Source organism: Spermophilus citellus (genome assembly GCF_964194105.1).
Source record: "Spermophilus citellus genome assembly, chromosome: 9".
Lineage (NCBI taxonomy): Eukaryota > Metazoa > Chordata > Mammalia > Rodentia > Sciuridae > Spermophilus > Spermophilus citellus.
In genome coordinates this window covers 97,795,450-97,820,122 of record NC_138191.1, presented here as the reverse complement: position 1 = coordinate 97,820,122, position 24,673 = coordinate 97,795,450, and the positions used below count along the sequence as shown (strand labels likewise).

General features: G+C 38.0%; 1 protein-coding gene across 2 annotated transcripts in view; it reads left to right on the top strand.

The window, feature by feature from the left end:
• Nucleotides 1–24,673, top strand: part of SCP2 (sterol carrier protein 2) — a 113,617-nt gene that overhangs the window by 75,595 nt on the left and 13,349 nt on the right. For both annotated transcript variants that reach the window (XM_081305955.1, XM_081305954.1), the window contains 2 exons: nt 15,807–15,900; nt 24,466–24,595. In XM_081305955.1, coding sequence (XP_081162081.1) covers nt 15,807–15,900; nt 24,466–24,595 — 224 coding nt within the window. The remainder of the gene's footprint in view (nt 1–15,806; nt 15,901–24,465; nt 24,596–24,673) is intronic.

The following is a 24,673-nucleotide window of genomic DNA, read 5'->3' as shown; positions in this document are numbered from 1 at the left end:
GCTACCATAGTCAGCATAATTGGTATAGTTCTCTAATTTTCTTAAGAGTAGAAAGTTATGGGCTCTGGACAATAGATTCTTTTTTAAATGTGGAATTCTCATAGTTTTTATGAAAAATAAGTGTTCACATAACCCAGGGATGATATTTTTGGGAAAGCAGAAACATGAAAAAAAATTCCAGATGATATACTAATGATTGAAAAGAAATCGGCTGAAGATATTACAGACATTATTTGGTAGTTTTAGTGACAGAATGTAATTTATGCTCAAAGGCAAAATTAGAAAATTCTTTTTTCTTTTTTCTTTTTTTTTTTTAAAGAGAGAGTGAGAGGAGAGAGAGAGAGAGAGAGAGAGAGAATTTTTAATATTCATTTTTTAGTTCTCGGCGGACACAACATCTTTGTTGGTATGTGGTGCTGAGGATCGAACCCGGGCCGCACGCATGCCAGGCGAGCGCGCTACCGCTTGAGCCACATCCCCAGCCCCAAATTCTTAATTTTGATATTAGAAATACAGTTAAAAATATGGTTATGGTTTAGTTTTTAAATAAAATAATTATAAGCTACTCACTGCACATAATCTGATTTGCGTAGTCATTTAGCTAACTTTGATGGAGCAACTGCTATGTGCTCAGGTCCCTCAAGTATCATTTTCTAAGTATATGGGGAGGGCAGAACATATTCTTTTCAAAATGCCATAAAAGCTCAGAGGAAGAGATTACTCTGAAGAAGGTAAATTTAAACTTGGATGACTAGGATTGTCCAGCAGAAGGGTAGGGGAAGGGCAGTCCAGGCCTGTACATAAGTAAACAGATTTGAAAGTTTGGCAAGTACTGCTGCATGAGTGGAGGGTAGATTATTTTGTGTGGATCTAGGTAAAGGGATAGAGTCAGTACTGTGTAGCAAACAGAAGCAGTACAACTTGCTTTTATAACAGAGGAGTTTGGAATTTCTCTCATAGAATATGTGTTTTAGAAAAAGATGATGTGATTATTCAGTACAAGAGTCTGGTATTAGTTTGAGTTGGATGGAAGAGAGAATAGAGGCCAGGAATGCTTGGGCAGATGGTGCAGTAACATGGAAAAGAAATGTTTAGTGCTGCAACAGGGGCCCTGAAAATGAAGAGGAGAGTCCCATCACCCCCCAACACTCAAGCTTGGTGAGTGTTCTACTACTAAGCTACACCCCCAGTACTTTAGTGCCCCCAGTACTACTAAAGACTGAACCCAAAGCCTTTTATGGCCTAGACAAGTGGTCTACTACTGAGCTACATCTCCAGCCATTTTTATATTTTATTTTTGAGAATAGTCTTGCTAATTTGCTCAGGCTGGGCTCAAACATGGGATCTTCCTATCTTAGCCCCCCAGTAGCGGGATTACAGGTGTGTGCCACCTCACTTAACTGAGGCCATATTTAAAAGCGATGACAACTGCATTTGATTTGCAATTAAATTTTTAAAAATTAGATCAGTTTTAAATATGATTGGCTTTTGTGTTACATAACACAAAATTCTTTTTAACTAAGTAGGGAACTTTTATGATATCTAAGTAGGGAACTTTTATGATACAGACTTAAGTTTGCATTCTGTACTAGGTTAAATAGAACCTAATTCATTCTAATAGGTTAAATGAAACCTATTTCTAAAACTCAACTTTGTTATGTGTTTCTTTTTTTAAATTTACTTACAGTAAAATTTACCATTTCATCAGGTTTCTACAAGTTTTGACATGCATATGCTGCATAGTCATAACTACCACCATAATCAAGATATAGAACAGTTCCATCACTGTCCCCCTGCCCCCCACCAAATTCCTCCTGTGCACCTCTCTAGCCAGCCTTCCCCACTACCCTCTCCCTCCTGGAAACCACTGGTCTGTTTTCTGCTCCTGTCATCTTCCCTAGTTAAATACCATCTCTATGTGATATCTTTTTAGATTTTTTTTTTTAATAGACTGGAGGCAGATTTTTTTTTTTTTTAAACAGGCAATATTGATCAGTGGAAAGAGCACATTATTGACTTTCAGTCACACTGCCTGTGTTGGGCATTCCCTCATTTAGAAAATACTGAAGGTATCTATTTTAGGGAAACAGAAAACAAGTGCCACACATTATAGTTGTTTTTTCATTTTCCAGTGCTTTTTCCTTTCTTCTTATGTCTCTAGTTCATATCACTGATTAAATGACCAAAAGTGGTTTTCGTTATTAAATTACAGCTATCACCCAGGGACTTGAAGAAAATGAACTTGAATTTTTTGTACAGAAAGGGAAATATACCCAACTTGTCGAAAATAGTGGTTTGGATGAGGAGCACCTCCCACTTATCCTGAAGGGTTTCTTTTTGTCTTCACAGGCTGTATTTCAGTTGTGATGGGACCATTTGCCTTCTCTCAGGTCAAGGGGAGTTGCTGATTGAGAATGAACTTTACTTTGTAGTCCTTAGGCACATTGCAAAACCATCGCTAATTAAAACAAACTGATTAGGGTTAACTGTAGATTTTGCAATTGAAATTTAAAATATAGGATTTTTTAATTCTTCTCATGCACTAAGAATAACAGCAACCACTTTTTAAAAATTAAACAACTGTTAAGACACAATCCACATGCCACAAAATCATCTATTCTAAGTGTACATTCAGCAATTTAGAGAATAGACAGAATTGTGCCATGATCAATTTTAGAAAATTTTCATCACCCCCAAAGAAACTGCATACCCATTACCCATCATTCCCTAGTCCCTTCCTTCTTGCAGTCTCTGGAAACCACTCCTCTACCTTCTGTCTCTGTGGATTTGTCTACCCTGAAAATTTCATATAAATAAGGCAATATGTGGTCTTTCATTATTGTCTTCTTTCGTTTAATATGATGTTTTTCAAGGTTCATCCATGTGTGTCATGTATTAGTGCTTTATTCCTTTTTAAGGCCAAATAATAGCCTATTTGTATGAGGAGTTCCATTTTTCTACATCCTTTCTCTACCTGTCCTACTCTGTGTGAAGTTGTTTCTTATTGTGATATTGATTTGCATTTCCTAAATAGCTAATGATATTAAGTATCTTTTCATGTGCTTATTAACCATTTGTATATCATCTTTGGAGAAATGGCCCTTTGTAATTTGGGTTGTTTTTAAGTCTTTTTATTGTTGAGTTGATAAAAGTTTTGTTTTGTTTTTACTGGGGAACAAACTCGGGTTCTCTACCACTGAGCTGCATTTTAGCACTTTTTTAGTTTTACTTTTGAGACAGGGTCTTACTCAGTTGCATAGTTTGGCCTGAACTTTGCAATCCTCTCACCCCAGCCTCCTGAGTAGCTGGGATTATGGGTGTGAACACTGGTCCTGGAGTGAGAGTTCTTAAACAATTCCTTTTTGAGGGTCTGGTATGTGCCAGGCCATACAAGCTAGATGTTTCACATTCAATCTTACTTTTTTCCCTCAGTTTTGGGGACCAAACCCAGGGACTGTATACAAGCTTGGTGGGTGTTCTACCACTAAGCTATACGCCCCAGCTGTACATCTTTGTTTAATCCTCATAAAACTCCTTCATGGTCAGTATTATGTACCTGTTTGTAGGTGAGATTGATGTGTTTAGTGTTGCAACAGGGGACCTGAAAATGAAGAGGAGTCTATCTAAAGAAAGCCTCAAATGGTAGGAATCAAGGTTCTAACCATCATCTGTCTCAGGGCAGGGTACGTGTTTTGTAGACTATTGGGTTCCCAGTCTTTGACATTGTTTAAATGAAGCCTGTATAGGTCTTACAATGAAAATTTTCAGCAATCTAGATATTCACCAACTAGGATAGTCTGCTGGTTTCTCTTCAGGGTCCTTTCCAACATTTTATTTATTTATTTATTTTTTAAGAGAGAGAGAGAGAGAGAGAGAGAGAGAGAGAGAGAGAGAGGGAGGGAGGGAGGGAGGGAGGGAGGGAGGGGAGAGAGAAATTTTTTAGTATTTATTTTTCAGTTTTTGGCGGACACAGCATCCTTGTTTGTATGTGGTACTGAGGATCGAACCCGGGCTGCACACATGCCAGGCGAGCACGCTACCGCTTGAGCCACATCCCCAGCCCTTTCCAACATTTTATATACTAGATTTATTCCAGGAAATTTATAGGTAAACCAAATTTAAATAAAACCAATCAGAATTTAGTTTTGCTAAAAGAACTTTGTGTATAAAGAAACCACATGAGAAGCTGGGTCTAGTGGCTCTATATCTGTAATCCCAGCACTGAGGAGACTGAGATGGGAGGATCACTCGAGCCTGAGAGCTTGGGGCCATCCTGGATAACATAGTGAGACCCCCGTATCAAAAACCAAACAAAACAATGGAAAGAAATAGTGAGAATAAACTTTTCTGAGTGTGTATATTCTCTTTCTGAATTTCAGTTAATAGCTTCAGTTTCCTTTGAACAGGGCACACATCAAATAAATTGTAAGGAGGGGTTTTCAGAAAATATTGATAGCATACCACATATTAACTTTTTCCTACTCTGGATGAAAAGTTGGTTAATTATCAATTTGATGAGCTTTTCAAAACAAACAAGATCAAGAGATAGTCTGTGACCTTTGGGAACATGTCTGGACATTACCACATAACAAATCACTGTACACTGCTACTAATATCTTATTTTATTATATTCAGTTAAGATGTAGCAAGTTTGGAGAAATATCTGGTGGTGGGTAAAGGTTGAAAATTCAACTATTGATTAAATGGAATTGGCTTTTGGAGAAAACACTAATGTTGTCACCTGGCTTTAGATCACACAGACTTTATGTGTTGGGAACTAGTGATGCTTAGTGTTTTGTTTGTTGCTGTTGGTTTTTTTTTTTTTTTTTTTTAATGTGGCATCTGCTTTTGAGAAGTAGATCTTTAGTAGGGTCTCATAGAAAAGGAGTTTTTTGGGCCAGGTCTTGAAGGAAGAAGCAGAATTTGCCAAGAAGGAGACATTCAGACCCAGAAGCAAAGCCACGTGGCCCTGAAGCCTCCCTGCTCTACTGCTTCAGATCCATTCCTGGTTCCTGTTAGTGTGATGCCCCTGGTAGGCTCACTTTTCAACTTGTTAGATTTTCCATAGCCACCCTTTCATTCCCACTCTGCTGATTGCTTTATCTTTTTTTTAATTTTTTTATTTTTTTATCTTTTTTTTTATTGGTTGTTCACAACATTACAAAGCTCTTGACAAATCACATTTCATACATTAGATTGAAGTGGGTTATGAACCCCCAATTTTACCCCAAATGCAGATTGCAGAATCACATCGGTTACACATCCACAATTTTACATAATGCCCTATTAGTAATTGTTGTATTCTGCTACCTTTCCTATCCCCTACTATCCCCCCTCCCCTCCCCTCCCATCTTCTCTCTCTACCCCATCTACTGTAATTCATTTCTCTCCTTGTTTATTTTCCCATTCCCCTCACAACCTCTTATATGTAATTTTGTATAGCAATGAGGGTCTCCCTTCATTTCCATGCAATTTCCCTTTTCTCTCCCTTTCCCTCCCATCTCATGTCTCTGTTTAATGTTAATCTTTTCTTCCTGCTCTTCGTCCCTGCTCTGTTCATAGTTGCTCTCATTATATCAAAGAAGACATTTGGTATTTGTTTTTTAGGGATTGGCTAGCTTCACTAAGCATAATCTGCTCTAGTGCCATCCATTTCCCTGCAAATTCTACGATTTTGTCATTTTTTATTGCTGCATAGTACTCCATTGTGTATAGATGCCACATTTTTTTTTATCCATTCATCTATTGAAGGGCATCTGGGTTGCTTCCACAGACTAGCTATTGTGAATTGTGCTGCTATGAACATCGATGTGGCAGTATCCCTGTAGCATGCTCTTTTAAGGTCTTCAGGGAATAGTCCGAGAAGGGCAATAGCAGGGTCAAATGGTGGTTCCATTCCCATCTTTCTTTTTCTTTTTCTTTTTTTTTAAAGAGAGAGTGAGAGAGGGGGAGAGAGAGAGAGAACTTTTAATATTTATTTTTTAGTTATCGGCGGACACAACATCTTTGTTTTGTATGTAGTGCTGAGGATCGAACCCGGGCCGCACGCATGCCAGGCGAGTGCGCTACCACTTGAGCCACTTCCCCAGCCCCCCATTCCCATCTTTCCCAGGAATCTCCAAACTGCTTTCCAAATTGGCCGCACCAATTTGCAGTCCCACCAGCAATGTACAAGTGTACCCTTTTCTCCACATCCTCGCCAGCACTTGTTGTTGTTTGACTTCATAGTGGCTGCCAATCTTACTGGAGTGAGATGGTATCTTAGGGTGGTTTTGATTTGCATTTCTCTGACTGCTAGAGATGGTGAGCATTTTTTCATGTACTTGTTGACTGATTGTATATCCTCCTCTGAGAAGTGTCTGTTCAGGTCCTTGGCCCATTTGTTGATTGGGTTATTTGTTATCTTATTGTCTAATTTTTTGAGTTCTTTGTATACTCTGGATATTAGGGCTCTATCTGAAGTGTGAGGAGTAAAAATTTGTTCCCAGGATGTAGGCTCCCTATTTACCTCTCTTCTTGTTTCTCTTGCTGAGAAAAAACTTTTTAGTTTAAGTAAGTCCCATTTGTTGATTCTTGTTATTAACTCTTGTGCTATGGGTGTCCTATTAAGGAATTTGGAGCCCGACCCCACAATATGTAGATAGGAGTCAATTTTTCTGATATCAGACGCAGAGTCTCTGATTTGATATCAAGCTCCTTGATCCATTTTGAGTTAACTTTTGTGCGTGGCGAGAGAAAGGGATTCAGTTTCATTTTGTTGCATATGGATTTCCAGTTTTCCCAACACCATTTGTTGAAGATGCTATCCTTCCTCCATTCCATGCTTTTAGCCCCTTTATCAAATATAAGATAGTTAGAACTTTGTGGATTAGTCTCTGTGTCCTCTATTCTATACCATTGGTCCACCCGCCTGTTTTGGTACCAGTACCATGCTGTTTTTGTCACTATTGCTCTGTAATATAGTTTGAAATCTGGTATCGCTCTACCGCCTGATTCACACTTCCTGTTTAGAATTGCTTTTGCTATTCTGGGTCTTTTATTTTTCCATATGAATTTCATGATTGCTTTATCTATTTCTACAAGAAATGCCGTTGGGATTTTGATTGGCATTGCATTAAATCTATAGAGAACTTTTGGTAATATCGCCATTTTGATGATGTTAGTTCTGCCTATCCATGAACAGGGTATATTTTTCCATCTTCTAAGATCTTCTTCTACTTCTCTCTTTAGGGTTCTGTAGTTTTCATTGTATAAATCTTTCACCTCTTTTGTTAGGTTGATTCCCAAGTATTTTATTTTTTTTGAGGATATTGTGAATGGAGTGTTTTTCCTCATTTCCGTTTCAGAAGTTTTGTCGCTGATATACAGAAATGCCTTTGATTTATGCATGTTGATTTTATATCCTGCCACTTTGCTGAATTCATTTATTAGTTCTAGTAGTTTCTTTGTAGACCCTTTTGGGTCTTTTAGGTATAGAATCATGTCATCTGCAAATAGTGATAATTTAAGTTCTTCTTTTCCTATTTTTATGCCTTTAATTTCTTTCGTCTGTCTAATTGCTCTGGCCAGTGTTTCGAGAACTATATTGAATAGAAGTGGTGATAGAGGGCATCCCTGTCTTGTTCCAGATTTTAGAGGGAATGCCTTTAACTTTTGTCCATTCAGAATGATGCTAGCCTGAGGCTTAGCATAGATAGCTTTTACAATGTCAAGGTAAGTTCCTGTTATCCCTAGTTTTTCTAATGTTTTGAACATAAAGGGATGCTGTACTTTGTCGAATGCTTTCTCTGCGTCTATCGAGATGATCATATGGTTCTTATCTTTAAGTCTATTGATGTGGTGAATAACATTTATTGATTTCCGTATATTGAACCATCCTTGCATCCCAGGGATGAATCCTACTTGATCATGGTGCACAATTTTTTTGATGTGTTTTTGTATTCGATTCGCCAGAATTTTATTGAGGATTTTTGCATCTAGGTTCATTAGAGATATTGGTCTGTAGTTTTCTTTCTTTGAGGTGTCTTTGTCTGGTTTCGGAATCAGGGTGATGTTGGCCTCATAGAATGAATTTGGAAGAGCTCCCTCTTTTTCTATTTCCTGAAATAACTTGAAAAGTATTGGTATTAATTCTTCTTTAAAGGTTTTGTAAAACTCCGCTGTATACCCATCCGGTCCTGGGCTTTTCTTGGTTGGTAGTCTTTTGATGGCTTCTTCAATTTCATCCTTGATATTGGTCTGTTCAAATTGTGTGTATCCTCCTGACTCAGTCTGGGCAAATCATATGACTGAAGAAATTTATCGATGTCTTCACTATCTTCTATTTTATTGGAATATAGGTTTTCAAAATAATTTCTAATTGTCTTCTGTATTTCTGTAGCATCTGTTGTGATATTGCCTTTTTTATCCTGTATGTTAGTAATTTGAGTTCTCTCTCTTCTTCTCTTCGTTAGCATGGCTAAAGGTCTGTCGATCTTATTTATTTTTTCGAAGAACCAACTTTTAGTTTTGTTAATTTTTTCAATAGTTTCTTTTGTTTCAATTTCATTGATTTCCACTCTGATTTTAATTATTTCTTGCCTTCTGCTACATTTGCTGTTTCTTTGCTCTTCCTTTTCTAGGGCTTTGAGATGAAGTGTGAGCTCATTTATTTGTTGGTTTTTTCTTTTTTTGAGGAATGACCACCAGGCGATGAATTTTCCTCTTAAAACTGCTTTCATTGTGTCCCATAGATTCCGATATGTTGTGTCTGTATTTTCATTTATCTCTAAGAATTTTTTGATTTCCTCCTTTATGTCTTCTGTAACCCATTGATCATTCAGTAACATATTGTTCATTTTCCATGTGATGTAGGATTTTTCCTTCCTTCTTTTATCATTGATTTCTAGTTTCATTCCATTATGATCAGATAAAAATGCAAGGTATTATCTCCACCCCTTTATATTTACTGAGGGTTGCCCTATGGCATAATATATGGTCTATTTTTGAGAAGGATCCATGTGCTGCTGAGAAAAAAAGTATATCCATTTGATGATGGTTGATATATTCTATATATGTCAGTTAAGTCTAGGTTATTGATTGTGATATTGAGTTCTATAGTTTCTTTATTCAACTTTTGTTTGGAGGATCTGTCCAATGGTGAGAGAGGTGTGTTGAAGTCACCCATAATTATTGTGTTGTGGTCTATTTGATTCTTGAACTTGAGGAGAATTTGTTTTATGAATGTCGCAGCACCATTATTTATTGCATAAATATTGATAATTGTTATGTCTTGTTGGTGAATGGTTCCTTTTAACAGTATATAATGACCTTCTTTATCCCTTTTGATTAACTTAGTCTTGAAGTCGATTTTATTCGATATGAGGATGGCCACCCCTGCTTGCTTACAAGGACTGTGTGCGTGGTATATTTTTTCCCATCCTTTCACCTTCAGCCTGTGTATGTCTTCTCCAATCAGATGTGTCTCCTGGAGGCAGTATATTGTTGGGTTTGTTTTTTTAATCCATGATACCAGCCTATATCGCTTTATTGGAGAGTTTAAGCCATTAACATTCAGAGTTACTATTGATATATGGTTTGTACTTCCATCCATGTTTGATTATTTATCCTTTTTTAAAAAAAAATTTAGTTTGTTTCTCCATGATTATCTTTCCCCTCGCCCTCTGTCTTTACCTACTGATGGTTTTGGTTATTGTTTTTCATTTCTTCCTTGTGTAGTGTTTTGCTCAAAATGCTTTGCAATGCTGGTTTTCTGGCTGCAGATTCTTTTAACTTTTGTTTATCATGAAAGATTTTTATTTTGTTGTCATACCTGAAGCTTAATTTTGCTGGATACAGAATTCTTGGTTGGCATCCATTGTCTTTCAGTGTTTGAAATACATTGTTCCATGACCTTCTTGCTTTCAGTGTCTGTGATGAAAAATCCGTTGTTAACCTTATTAGTTTACCCCTGAATGTAATCTGTCTCCTTTCTCTTGTAGCTTTTAATATTTTCTCTTTGTTCTGTATATTGGATATCTTCATAACAATGTGTCTTGGCGTTGGTCTACTGTGATTTTGTGTGCTCGGTGTCCTGTATGCATCTTCAATTTGTATATCTGTTTCCTTTTTTATTTCTGGAAAGTTTTCTGTAATTATTTCATTCAGCAGCTTACTCATTCCCTTGGTTTGAATCTCTGTACCTTCTTCTATCCCAATGACTCGTAAGTTTGGTTTTTTATGTTATCCCATAACTCTTGGATGTTTTTCTGGTGATTTTTTACCAGCCTTTCTGAGTTGGCTAGACTGTTTGCAAGATGCTATATTTTGTCTTCATTATCTGACGTTCTGGCTTCTACTTGCTCCACTCTGTTAGTGATACTCTCAATTGAGTTTTTAATTTGGTTTATCGTTTCCTTCATTTCTAGAATTATTGTTTGATTATTTTTTATAATCTCTATCTCCTGATAAAGATGCTTAACTTCTTCTTTTATCTGTTTATGTAACTCATTCTCAATGTGTTCTTTCGCTGCTTGAATTTGCTGTCTTGTATCCTCTTTAAGGTTCCATTCCATCTATCTAAGGTGTTCCTTGAGTTCTTTATATGACCATTTTTCTGATGACTCTAGGTCCTCCTGAATATTTAGGCTGTCCTGCATTGTTTGTACTCCTTTTCTTCCTTGCTTTTTGAAGCTGCTCATGTTACTTCTTGTTCTGTTTGACTGATGAGTTACTGTTTACTCCTATAAATTTATTAGATGCTTGGGAGGAAAGGTATTAGAAGGGAAGGGAAGAAGTCACTAAAGAGAATGAGAGTAAGCAGGTAGAATTCAAGGAAGGGGGGATATGATAATTGAAAAGAAATGAAAAGAGAAAAGAAGAAAAAAATAGGAAATAAAAAAATAAAAAAAATTTAAAAAAATAATTAAAAAAATTAAAATTAAAATTAGAAGAAAAAAAATTTTTTAAAAATTGTAAAAAAAAAATTTAAAAAAACAACAAGAAAGAAAAATGAAAATGAAAGAAAAACCCAAATCAAAAAAAAAAGAGAAAAGAAAAAAAGAAAAAAAAACCTAATAAATGCAGTCTTAGAGTTTGATTAACTTCTCTTCCAGTAGGTGGCGCTGTGCCCACCAGGCCAAGTTTCTCCTGTCAATACGCGGGAACCAATCACTGTGCAGCAGCTCTTCCCAGACTGGGCGAGTCTCCAATCCTGAGTGCCTAGGGCCTCCTCTTGTGTCTAGTCACTTCCCACTTTTCCTCTAGCCAGGCCCCTCTCACAGGTGCCGCTCACCACAATACTGGCTACATGCCAGGTCTGCTGCTCCCGGGAGCCCTGTTTTCATGAACGACTGGGCACACTCTTCCAGTTTGCCAGTCCCTCAGACCCTAAGTTTGTAGAGCTTGGGGCTGAGAATCCTCAGCGAATTTTACTTGCCCTCCGGTAGCCACTCCCCCGGTAGCTGGTGCAAGAGACCTCAGCTGTCAGCACTGGTGGGAGCGGTAGTTCCACGCCGCGGGTTCCGCGCCACCTCTGATTCCCTGGGTCTGGCTATCGTGCTCACGGGAGAGCTGGGAGGGGCCCTTACGGGAGAGCTGGGAGGGGCCCTTAAGGTTTCCCCGATGTGTGGAGAGGGAAGGCTAGGGAATTACACACCTGTAGCCGCAGGTTTCAATGAAGTTATCTCCTCCGCCGCAGTCTGATGACGTCAGTTCTCTGCCATGGTGGTATCTCTTGCAAATGGCGACAGTTCGTTTCCCTTTGCCGGACGACCAATGCAACGGGTGGGTCCTTACTGTCTCTCCCAAGCCCCGTTTCAAACCTGTGGCCACTACCTATGAAGGCTCGGTAGGCATTTACCTCCGTAGGATGAGAAGGGCTGACCAGTTGTTTCAGCTGGATGGATTAGTGCTGAGTCACAGCTGTTTGTCTGCGGGAAGCAGGCGAACGGGAGCTTGAATCCAGCCGATCAGGGCTCAGTGTGTGTTCTGAGAGGCCCAGACTGTTCGCCCCAGATCCACGTCAGCTCAGCATTGCCTAGTGATCCTGAGCAAACAGATTTAGGTTGTTTATGACTCCCTATGCCTGCACAGCTGAAGAGGTCAGAGACTTGATCTCTCTGCGCCCGCCACCATGTTGGAATCCCCTGCTTTATCTTATTCTTTTTTGAGAATGTAGCAATTTTTAAACCCAGACACCCTCATCATTGATCACTAGGCTGATAGACCTGTCTGGAATTGCACCTCTCTGATCCTGTTTCTTCCCTTCAGCCTCCGTGGCTTAGATCCCGTCCCCTGTCACCTTCTTAAGATTTCTCTCCTTCCACCTCCTTTCCTCTGGTTTATTATTATCATCAGGTATAGCTCTTCTGATAAGTCAATCTTGAAACCAAACCAAACATTCCTTGAAAATTCTAACATATGCTACATCATAAATAAACCTTTTAGACATTAAGTGATAGACTCTAGTCACATGAAGACAAATGCTGTATGATTTCACTTATATGAGGTACTTATGGGTGGTCACAGTCATAGAGATAGAAAGCTGAATGGTGTTTGCCCAGAATAGCAGGGAGTGGGAAATTAAGGAGTTATTACTTAATGGATACGAGTTTCAGTTTTACAAGATGAAAACAGTTATAGAGATGGATATTGGTGACAGTTGCATAACATTATGAACATATTTAATACCACTGAACTGTGTGGCACACACCTGTAGTTCCAGCTACTCAGGAAGCTAAGGCAGGAGGATCACAATTTTAAGGCTAGCCTGGGAAAGTTGGTAAGAACCTTATGGTTCTCAAAATAAAATTTTGAAAAGGGCTGGGAATGTTGCTTTATCCTTAGCATGCACAAGGTTCTGAATTCCATCCCCAGTACTGGGAGAAAAAAAAAAGAAGAAGAAGAAGAAGGTGGTAAATCTTGTGTTATATATATTTTAACACAGTGAAAAAAATAGAAAAGTTTTTTAGAAGTACATCCAGGAAAAAATATACATTTCTTGAAGAGATTAAAGAGATTAGTCAAAAGATTCTATTTTTTTCCCACCTCAAAATAAGAAGATAACCTTCCTTGATACCGTGTTCCCCTCTAAAGATCATTCCATTTCACTGTTCCCCTAAAAGGAATGTCTCAAAAGAGCCATACTGTCCTGTTTCCTTTCATTTCCCCTCAGTCCACTGTAATTGACCACTACCCTCTGCCACTTGAAGCAGCCTTTGTCAAGGTCATGTTACCAAATCCAGTGGGTACTTAACCTTTGGCAGTGTTTGGCATAGTTTACTCTCCTCCCCCTGAACTCCCTCTCCTCTGGGCTCCTGTGATACCATACTTCCCTGGATTTCTGCTTGAGTCTTCACTGGCTGCTGCCTCCTCCCCTTCTGTCCCAGACTCTAAATAATGGGGTTCTGAAGGGCATTGTCCTGGGCTCTCTTTCTCTATAATTCCCTTATGTTCCATTCCCAGGGATTTAAAGGGTTATGCTGTTTGTTTTTTGTCAGTTTTTTTTTTTTTTTGCCGCTATGACTAAAAGGCCCTGACCAGCATAACTGTAGAGAAGGAAAAGTTTATTTAAGGGCTCATGGTTTCAGAGGTCTCAATCAATAGAAGGTTGGCTCCATCATGGTGGAAGAAATGTGGCAGAGGGAAGCTGCTCATGTGGTGATCTGGAAGCAGAAAGAGAGGTCTCTACTTGCCAGATACAAATATATACCCCAAAGCCATGCCCCTAATTCCCATCTCCTCCAGCCACATCCTACTATTTCAGTTACCTCTCAGTTGATCCCTATCAGGGGATTAATTCACTGATTGGGTTAAGACTCTCACAACCCAATCATTTCTCCTCTATATCTTCTTGCACCGTGTCACATGTGAGCTTTTTTGGGGGACACCACATCTAAACCATAACACATTGCTTCATTATTGTCTCCAGCTAGATCTCTCATCTGAGCCCCAGACTCTCATCCAACTGCCTTCTGATCTCCCATACTGACTGTACCTGTAACCGAAAGTTGAGCTCTTCTATTCTCTATATTCTTTCATATCTCAGGAAATGGCCCTGTTATCCCCAGTTATGCTCAAACTCCCGAATCTTCCTTGCCCTTTCCTTGTCCCTTTCCATCTCCTTCATCCCCAGCAACACAAGCTATGGATTCTACTTTGACTATACTTCTCTCTCTCCATTTCTACTCGCCACCTATCAAGACTACTCCAGAACTCATAAAAAGTCTCCTTACCTCGTTTTTTGTCCCTTCTCCCCAAATCATTCTGTTCTTTTTTGTAAGAATAGTCACAAACTGTTTCTTTTCCTTGTTACCATTTCTGTGGTTTTCCAGATTCCTTGCTTTGGCTTGTCTACATAATCCGGTCTCTGCCTAATTCTCCAATTTCATTTCATGTCATTTTCCCTTACTCATTGGGTTCTAGTGAGGTTGGTCTTATTTTACTTTCTGTTAACATACCAAGCTCTTTTCTCCCTCAGGATCTTGGCAGTTTCTTCTTTGAATAGCTAATTCCCTTTCTTCCTCTAATAGAATAGTAGCTTGAAATCACCTGTTCAGAGAGTCATTTCTTGACTGTCCTACATAAAGTAACTTTCTCTTTTTCTTTGTATCCAGATACGTGCTACAATTCCCAATCTTTTGGGGGAATATGTGGCTTTTTTTTTTCTCCATCAGAAGAATATAAACTCAGTGAAGACAGGGATTGGGTGTGACAGCTTCACCCTAAAATCCCCAGTGCACCTGGCAGTGTAGCAGAAGGTCACTAAATGTTTATGAAGTGATAGAGCAAGGGAAAGGAAAAATGAACTGGGAGCTTGTATAGGGAGGAAGTGAAAAGGGGAAAGAAAGAAAGAAAGAAGGGCTGTTGATGAGTAGCTGCTCTGCTCCTCTCCTTCAGACATTTCCTTCCTGCATTCCAGTCTGCTGCAGTGGTATGTGAGAGGAATTACCTGGCAGCCTAAGCTGCCCTCTTCTTCCTCAGACTGCTGGGATTTGTGTCCATACCTAACCTTGAGGCTCTGAATCAACAGTAGTTATGGCTCTTGTTGTTCACCATGGGCCACGAACTCTGAGAGGTGATCCCCTTTAATCCTGCAGTCTTTAGCACATTCCACCTCTTCTTTCCCTCCCATTGTGCACTGCAGTGAAGTAGCTTGCTCTAAATCATGTCACTTGTGAGTGGAGGAGGCCCTTGGGTTCAGCCTGTGGCTCTGTAAAGGCTGTGTTCCTTGTGCCACATCAAGCCATATTTCTGTAGTTGTTTCCTAAGTATCACACAATCCAATAGATAGATGGTTGTTAAACCCTTGTATTGGAGATTTAAAAAAAACCAAAACAACAACAAAACAATCTCAAATCCAACCTGCTTCCTTCCCACTCTCTTATTTCCCTGTTGTAATTATTATCTTTCACTTGGACTGTTGCAAAAGCTACTTGGTTGATCTCCCTGCCCTCCCACATACTCCCTTACAGTCCATTTTTCAGCTGGCATGTACTCCCTCTATATCCCCTTAACCAGCTTTATTTTCTTCATAGTAACTATATTTTTTTATTTATTTGCTTGCCAATTGTCTCTCTCCACTGCTAATATAAGTTTCTTGGGGGAGCTTCTTTGGTCTACAGTATTTTCAAGCATAATGTCTAGCACCTAATGAGTTGCTCAATATTTGGTGAAAAATTGGGAAAAAGGATTGTTTTATGTGCTTTTTGAAAATTTTAGATAAGAGTTGCAATACCTCTAGGAGTTTTTGACAATTACTATTGTATAAATGTTGAAAACCCTAGTACCCATGAATTGAAATTGATCCTTTCCCCCAATTCTCATAGGACACATCAGATTGAGGCTGCTCCCACCAGTGCTGCAAGTGATGGATTTAAGGCAGATCTTGTCTTTAAGGAGATCGAGAAGAAGCTTGAAGAGGTGAGATCTGTGTAAAACATTGCCAGGGACTCTGAGGCTGCGAAGTGCACACAGGTTTCATGTTGTGGCACAAGTTGAGAATTTATGTCATGTTGTCAAGTATTCAGTATGTTTTAGATTTCTGAGAGTTTAATTAAGGCTTCCTTGTAATTCTAGTAAGAATGTTATTTCAGAAATGTACAGATCTCCAGATGGAGTTAAAGAACTAGAATAAATAAGGTTTAAAATTGTCCCTCAGTCCCTTGTAAGAGAGAGATTTAGTTCTGGACAAAGTTCATGTGTATAAGGGGTTCTCATATATTTTGGTGTAATTTCCTTCTGAATTAAAAAGATTTTATGTAGAATAATTCCAAAGAATAATATTTTAAATAATATTTAAGTGAGCCTTTAAATGTACATGATGTCAAAATTCTTTTTTAAAAGAATCATTTGTATTCGATTTCTCTGTTTTTCTGTACTGGGAGTTGAATATAGGGCCTTGCACATGCTGGGCAAGCACTCTACCACTAAGCTACATCTCTGGCCCTTTTTATTTTGAGACATAATCTTGTAGGTTAACCAGGCAGACCTTGAACTTGTGATCCTCCTGCCTCAGACTCCCAAGTAATTGGCATTACAGGCATGTGCCACCACACACAGATGTCTTTTCAAAGTAATTTTTAACTAATTGTTTTCTTATAAGAAATGATACTAATTTTTCAAAAATTTACATTGTACAGAAATACACACAAAATAATTATTTTATTTATTTTTTAGTTTTAGGTGGATGCAATATCTTTATTTTTATGTGGTGCTGAGAATAGAATCCAGTACCTCACGCATGCTAGGCAAGTGTGCTACCACTTGAGCCATATCCCCAGTCCCCAAAATAAAAATTTAAACCTCCCCAAATTCTACTACTCACAGTTCACTGAAGTGTCAACAATGGTGAATATTCATTCAGACATCTCTCTCTACATAAACTTAAAATTTTATATAATGAGGATCATACAATATATGTTGGGTTTTTAAATTATACCATATATGCAGATATTTTTGTACAATAATTCTTGATAATAATCATACAGAAGCAACCTAACAGGAAGATTATTCTCCTTTGATAGAATTAGATATTTATTTCATTGTTTCAAACTTAGAAATATCTGGGATTTCATTATTGATTTCTTGAGACCATGCAAGGTACAGTTACAGCCACTATCACAATTCAAATTACACATCTGATGTGGAGTTCAAAGTGGACTGAAGTAAATAAGAGGATTCAAAACTTTTAAGCTGTGTATTTCAGTCCAGTTAGAGCCACAGAGAAGCAAACACTGTGTGTGTTTTGTAATCTTTACTGCTGGGCACAGCATCTAAGGTGATTACACTGTGGGTGGGAGGCAGCTGTGTCTTGTGAAAGGGCCTAATATTTCCAGGATCTTCATAATGATCAGCAGCCTTCCTGAGATGGAGCAGGGCCAGGCTGATAGCTCCAAGAGAGTGCCACTGATCCAGAAGCTGTAGGAGGTTCACATGGTCATCTTGTGAGGTTGTATCTGCATGGGGCTACCTGTTGTTTTATAGTCTGCTGTTTTCTCTTGCTGTTTCTTGGCCATCAATATAAATCTTTACCATCCTTTTCAGTACATAGTATGTGTTGCACATATGTATCATAATTTATTTAACAAGCTTCCTATGATTAATATCAGATTGTGTTTAAATTTTGAAAGTAAAACACTACTATAATGAATTTCCTTTTGCACTTGTCTTTGGGTACTTATTGCAGGATCAACTTAGTTTAATAATTAAAGGACAGAATTGTTGGATAGTTAGATAAATACATTTCTCATTTTAATAGTTTGTGAAAGTCCCCACCAGAAGGAGGGTATTGGTTGGTGGACTTCCTAACAGTTCAGGAGAGTAACTTCTTTCTTCATACCTTCTCTGATACTGTGTTGGTTGCTTAAAAAAAAAAAAAAAAGTCTTTGACAACCTAGTAGGGAAAAAAATCTCATAATTGTGTTTTGAATTTCTTTAACTGTCCACTGTAAAATGAAGATGGACTCTAATGAGGGTTCAGCTTGATTTTTCTTCTTTTTCTTTTTTTTAACTGCAGTCTGTTTGAAAAATCAAATAAAAGGATTAGAGATCATCTAGTATGAGGTCTGAGGTATGACCATAGATCAATCATTGAATACTCCATTATTGAGATTAACAAAGCAGTGCTGTTTTTATTTTGCGGTATGCTTTTAGCTTTGTAAATGTATGCCGCTTGCTCCCATTTTAATTCCTTTCTCTTCCTTGAACTCACCCCCACAGACCTTGTCCCCTTGTTTCTTTTCTCCTTCCCACGATTGTCAGTTTCCTCAGTATTTGCAGCACTAAAAAGTGAAAGTCTTGGAATCTTTTGTCAATTCATGCATTTTCTGCATTAGCAAAGGCTGCTTGGTAAGAGATTTTATTTCCACTTTTGTCTTTGTTAGCAATACTCCATTGCCCTTCTTTGAATTTGTCTTAATTTTTTGTCCCTATTGAGTTTACAACAGGACCCTACTCCATGACCTTTTGCCTACTCAGAAAGAAGTACTTTTCTTCCCATAAGGAGGCAGTTAGAACTTTCTTAGTACTAATGATCTCCAGTTTCACAACTGTTTTCTTTTTCCCTTTAACTCTGTCCTTCTGCTTCATTTCCTTGAATACTCTCATTCCCACTTCAAATGAAAATGCTTTATTGACCAAGGGATGTGATTTTCTAAGAGTCATTTGGTTCTCAGAAGTAATACCAAGTACAAATTAATCTACAACTGTCTTAAGGAGATAAGAGGGTAAGTAGTAGTAAGATTGCAGGAATTTCTCTTCAAGCATGCAGGTGAAATTTCTAAGTGCTTGCTGATGTTTTCCTGCTCTAACTTGTCAGCATCTGCTCATAGATGTATTCCTGAGCCATTGTGCAAGCGGGTGGTATGGATGTACCTACAATAGTCCTTCAGGGGCCACTGGCCCCAGAGGAAGTCTGGCTCTTGGGTGTCTTAGCACATCACACCAACATTATTAACTCCCTCTCCTAGGTCATCTCCAGAGTGAGAGAAGACTCCAGGGAATGTGGGGAAGACTGAACTTTCTTCTAATTCATGTTATGGTAGCAGATACTATTCTGCTGTCATAGGCTCACGTTTGGACAATTGATATAACCTACAGTTGTGGTACAGTGTGGTCAGATGGAAAGAGGAGCGAATGTGGGATTGTGATTGAATTCAGGTTTTACTACTTATTAACTATGTGTTCCTGCCCCTCAGGGAACATTGTTTAGTGGAAAGAGATGTGGAAAATTTTTTCCAGAAAAAAATAACTATTTTGGTGCATGTGCAGAAGTCCATCAGAATTCTTCAGAGGAAGCCTTCCCAGAAGAATTAGCATGTGAGCTGAGACTTGAATGATGAGGTCAGGGTAGGAAAGAAGAATAGGAGTTGAGCAACATGGGACAAAGGGCATGAATGGGACAAAGGGCATGAATGAGGTGAGGGCATAAAAGCATAAGAGACCTTGGCACTATATTCAAAATTATCAGTATTGTTAGAGCATAAAATCTGTGAGGGAGAGAAAGTGGCTGGTGATCAGAGAGACGAATATGCCTCAACTCATGAAGATTCCTAAATGATAAAGATAGACTTCACCCTGTTGCCTAGGGGAGACCATGTATGAAATTCAAGCCTTAAAGTGTTGGAAGGTTACGTTAAGAGTTAGAGTTAGGTTATGTTAGATGAATTGCTTGGCAGCAATATAAAAGATAGTCTGAAGGGTGCTTGACCTTTATTTATTTACTTTTAAAATATTTTTTATTTGTAGATGGACATGATATCTTTATTTATTTATTTTTATGTGGTGCTGAGGATCAAACCCAGTGCCTCACATGTGCGAGGCAAGCACTCTACCACTGAGCTATAGTCCCAGCCCGGTTCTTGTCCTTTATGAGCCTTGGTTGTCTTTTCCACATAATTAGAAAAGTTAATGTTAATACCTACCCAGCTACTTATAGGGCTTTATGAAGGTTAAAGAAATAGTATTTGTACAAATACTTGAAAACTTTGAAGCCCCCCTCTCCAGTTATTAAAATTTATTTAAAACATTTTGAGTAAACTCTATTAAGGGAAAACAAAATAAGATAATTTCTTTTTTTTTTTTAGAGAGAGAGGTGGAGAGAGAGAGAGAGAGAGAGAATTTTCAATATTTATTTTTTAGTTCTCAGTGGATACAACATCTTTGTTTGTATGTGGTGCTGAGGATCGAACCCGGGCCGCACGCATGCCAGGCGAGTGCGCTACCACTTGAGCCACATCCCCAGCCCAGATAATTTCTTTTTTACTTAAAAACTTGACAGTGGTTTGGTTTTTTGGTTTGACTAGAAAATATTGGTGGTTAATTTCAAAATATTCATGTAAAAGATGCCTCCATAGCTTTTGAGATAAGTAGGCCTAGACTGTATGTTTTTAGGACAGCTGCTTTGGACCCATAATTGATTTCAAATAGGCTTAGGGTGATTTACCTGTATTAAAAAAAATATTGACACACCCAGTAGGATGACTAAAAAAAAAATAACAATGTTGTGAATGTGGAGAAATTGGAACTCCTCATTCATTGCTGGTGGGATTATAAAATAGTATACCTATTTTAGAAAAGCAGTTCGGTAGTTCCTAAACAAGTTAGACATTACCTTATTACTCAGCAATTCCACTATATACCTAAGAGAAACTAGAACTTATGTACACACAAAATATTTTGCATAAGTGTTCGTCACAGGATTATTCATTTTTAAAAAGTGAAAACAACTATCAATGGATGAATAAACAAAATAAGCTGCATCTATATAGTGGAATATTACCTGGCCATAGAAAGGAGCAAAATACTGATTGATATACACTTCAACATGCACAAACCTTAAAAACATTATGCTAAATGAAAGAAGCCAGTCACAAAAGACCACACATTGGATGGGTATGGTGGCACTCAGCTGTAATCCCCACTATTCAGTAGGCTGAGGCGGGAGGAACATAAGTTCGAGGCCAGCCTCAACAACCTAGTGAGACCCTGTCTTAAAATTAAAAAAAAAAAAAAAAGGACTGGGGAGCTGGGGTTGTAACTCAGTTGGTAGAGCTTTTGCCTTGCATAAAAAATATTAAAATAAAAAAGGACTGGGGGGCTGGGGATGTGGCTCAAGCGGTAGCGCGCTCGCCTGGCATGCGTGTGGCCCGGGTTCGATCCTCAGCACCACATACCAACAAAGATGTTGTGTCCGCCGAAAACTAAAAAATAAATATTAAAAAAAAAAAAAAAAAGGACTGGGGATGTAGCTCAGTGGTAAAGCACCTCTCCAGTACCAAAAAAAACCCCAAACAAACAGACAAACCCATATTGTATGATTCTATGTATATGGAATATCCAGAATAAGCAAATCTGTAAAAACAGAAAGTAGGTTTGTCATTTCCAAGGCTGGTGGGGAGGAACAGGGAATGACTATGAAAGGGTTCAGATTTCTTTTGGGATTAATGAGAATGTTCTAAAATTAGTCATATTAGTTGTACTTCTTTCTTTTTTTAATTAGCTACACATGACAGTACGATGATCTTGACAATTCATACATTTGAATCAAATGGGGTATAATTTCTCATTTTTATGATTGTACAGGTTGCAGAATCACATTGGTCATACAGTCACCTATATACATACAGCAATAATAATGTCTATTCTGCTGCCCTTCCTATCCCCCCTTCCCCTCCCCCCCATCACTTCTCTCTATCCAATCTAATGTGACACACTTCTTTTTTTTTTTCTTTTTTTTCTCCTCACAACATCATACATGTATTCCGTATAACGATGAAGGTCTCCTTCCATCTTCCTTAGTTGTACTTCTTTGAATATGCTAAAAAATGATAAATTTTATGGGGTGTAAATTGTGTATCAATTGCTATTGTAAAACAAACCACAACAAAAAGAAAGAACAAATTTAGGATATAGCACTGCATACATAGAAACGAAGGTTGGTATCTCATATGATCTAATGTATGTTTCTCAGGGGAAATAATTATTTGAGTATTTCAGGTGCATCATGTTCCTGAGCATAGTAAACTCTTAAATCTTTGTTAAAAGAATGACTATTATGATACAAAAGAAAGAATCTAGGGTATAAATTATTGCAGGACTGTAAGTCTTAAGTAAAAAAAGATAGGAAATAAAAGCTGTTAGAGATAAGAGAACTTAAAAGGTAACCAGTTCCAAACTAAATGTAATCCTATATATTTCTAGTAACCCAGCCATAAAATATATTACTAATAAGAGCACTATAAATACCTAAGAATAAACTTAACAAGAAATGTTCAAAAGCCTGTGTGGGAGGGAGCTGGGAATGTAGCTCAGTTGTAGAACACTTGCTTAGCGTGTGCTAGGACCTGAGTTCGAGCCCCAGCACTGGTGGGTGGGGACTGGGGGGTATGGAACCTACAAGGGGAAAATGTTTCTCTAAGGGACATTAAAGATATACCATGAAGGGGCTGGGGTTGTAGCTCACATGCTTGAGGCCCTGGGTTCGATCTTCAGCACCACATTAAAAATAAATAAATAAACAAACAAACAAACAAAAATAAAGATATTGTATCCATCTACAACTTAAAAAAAAAAAGATATACCATAAAGATACACCAAGTTCATGGGTGGAGACACTTAATATTCTAAAGATTACTTCTGTCCCAAACAGATCCATATGTTCTATGCAATGGCATCTAAATTCAACTGCATTTGTAGGGAAGAATTAACTAAATGATTATAAGTACATATGGAGGAAAAAATATTCCCCCAAATCTAAGAACAGCCAAGAATATTTGGAAGAAGATGATTTTCTATGCCTAAGAGTAAAATGCATTTTATATCTACAATATTAGCATAGGATTAGCAAACATCATAGAATAAAATAACAACAAAAAATGCTAACATCCATTGAGCAATTGTTCTGTGCTTTGTGGGTATTTATATAATTTAATTCTCATGCAATTCTATGTAGGTAGTTATTGTTTTATTTCCATTTAACAGATTTAAAAAACCCTGAGATATAGAGAGGTTTGGTTTAATAACTTGTCCAGAGAGATAGAAATATATGAAAAAGGAGGAACTTATGGTGATTGCCAGAATCAGAGTTAGCAGAGTTTAATTCTAGGAATTTACCCATATATAAAAGTGAGTTATATAAAATTGTTGAAATATAAGAACATTATTCATAGCATTATAATAAGAGCCAGAGTTAGAATTAGCAAATTCTAACAAGAAAAAAGGTACTGGTTAAATGAAGTGCCCTTTTACAGTTTTATATGTGGTCATTTAAAATTGTGTGGAAGCTCGCCTGGTGGTGTATACCTGTAGTCCCAGCAGCTCAAAAGGCTGAGGCAGGAGGATTACTTGAGTCTAGGAGTTCAGGGCCAGCTTATGCAACATAGTGGGACCCCTTTCAAAAAATTAAATAAATTAAAATTGTATGACAGGATATTAAGTGATACACATAATGAGAGTAATTAAACAAAAGATTACAAGACAGCATGATCCCATTTTTAAAATGCATATGCTGAGAAGAGATGGAATTTATTCCAACTATGATTTTCTTTGATAAAATTCTGAATGATTTGTATTTTCTTCTTTTTGCTTATCAATATTTTCTAATTCTAACACAATGAAATGTGTTTCTTCTCTAAGGAAAAATATTTTCAATAAGATTATTGTGCTGCTTTTGTTTTTTAAAAGCTAGAGTACGAAGTTGTGGTCATCCTTTCATTGCACATCCTGCCAGCTGCTCCTGCAGTCCCTGTGCTTCCCTTATCCCCATGTGTTGTCATGTGGTCATGAAGGATTGCCAGCATTCACTTTTCTGTCTCCTGCTTTTATATCCTTGGTGCCTGGAACAATGTCTGACTTAATAAATGATTCAGGAAGGAAAGTTGAAACAGAGTGGGAATGAAGGGGAGAAGAAGGGAAGGAGAAAGGACACCCATCTGAAGAGGTGTGGGTCTGAGGATATGTTTTTATATTTAGGCCAGCTTTGTTCCCCAAGATCCAAAAATAAGTGGTGAATGTAAGCATTATACTACTTAAATAATTCTTTAGACTAATACAAAAATTAAATTACTCCCCCCAAAAGTCTTTGGTCTCACTTTAAGTCTGGTTGTAGGAAACCAAAATTAGACATAAAAAACATTAATCTGCAGAAAGGCAGTGAGGATGCCTGCATTTTAAGAGACCAGAATGAATCGTGCCCAAATGATTGAGAAAAATGAAGGCTGTTTCAGCAGAAAATGCTGGCACATTTTCTTTCTTTCTTTCCCTTCCTGCAGTTGTGCCTGAGAGCCATTTTTAACAGAGGACTTGGCAGATTTGGGAATTGTTGCCTGGTTGCCTTTCTGACTTCTGGGTGAAGGATCCTAAAGGAGCTTGGGGACTGCCCAGTGGCCCAGCTGCTCACATCTTGTACCTGTTTAAACATTTATTTGCTTGGGGAGAAAGCCAGAGAAAGGGACCTAATATAACTCTGAGTGTTATTTTTATTTCCAGGATGGGGAACAGTTTGTGAAGAAAATTGGTGGTATTTTTGCCTTCAAGGTGAAGGATGGTCCTGGGGGTAAAGAAGCCACCTGGGTGGTGGATGTGAAGAATGGCAAAGGATCAGTGCTTCCCAACTCAGGTCAGTGCAGCAGTAACTTGGTTTATGGAACAATGACTGGTTCACAAAGACTATCAGCTGGGAGAACTGGAGTCTACT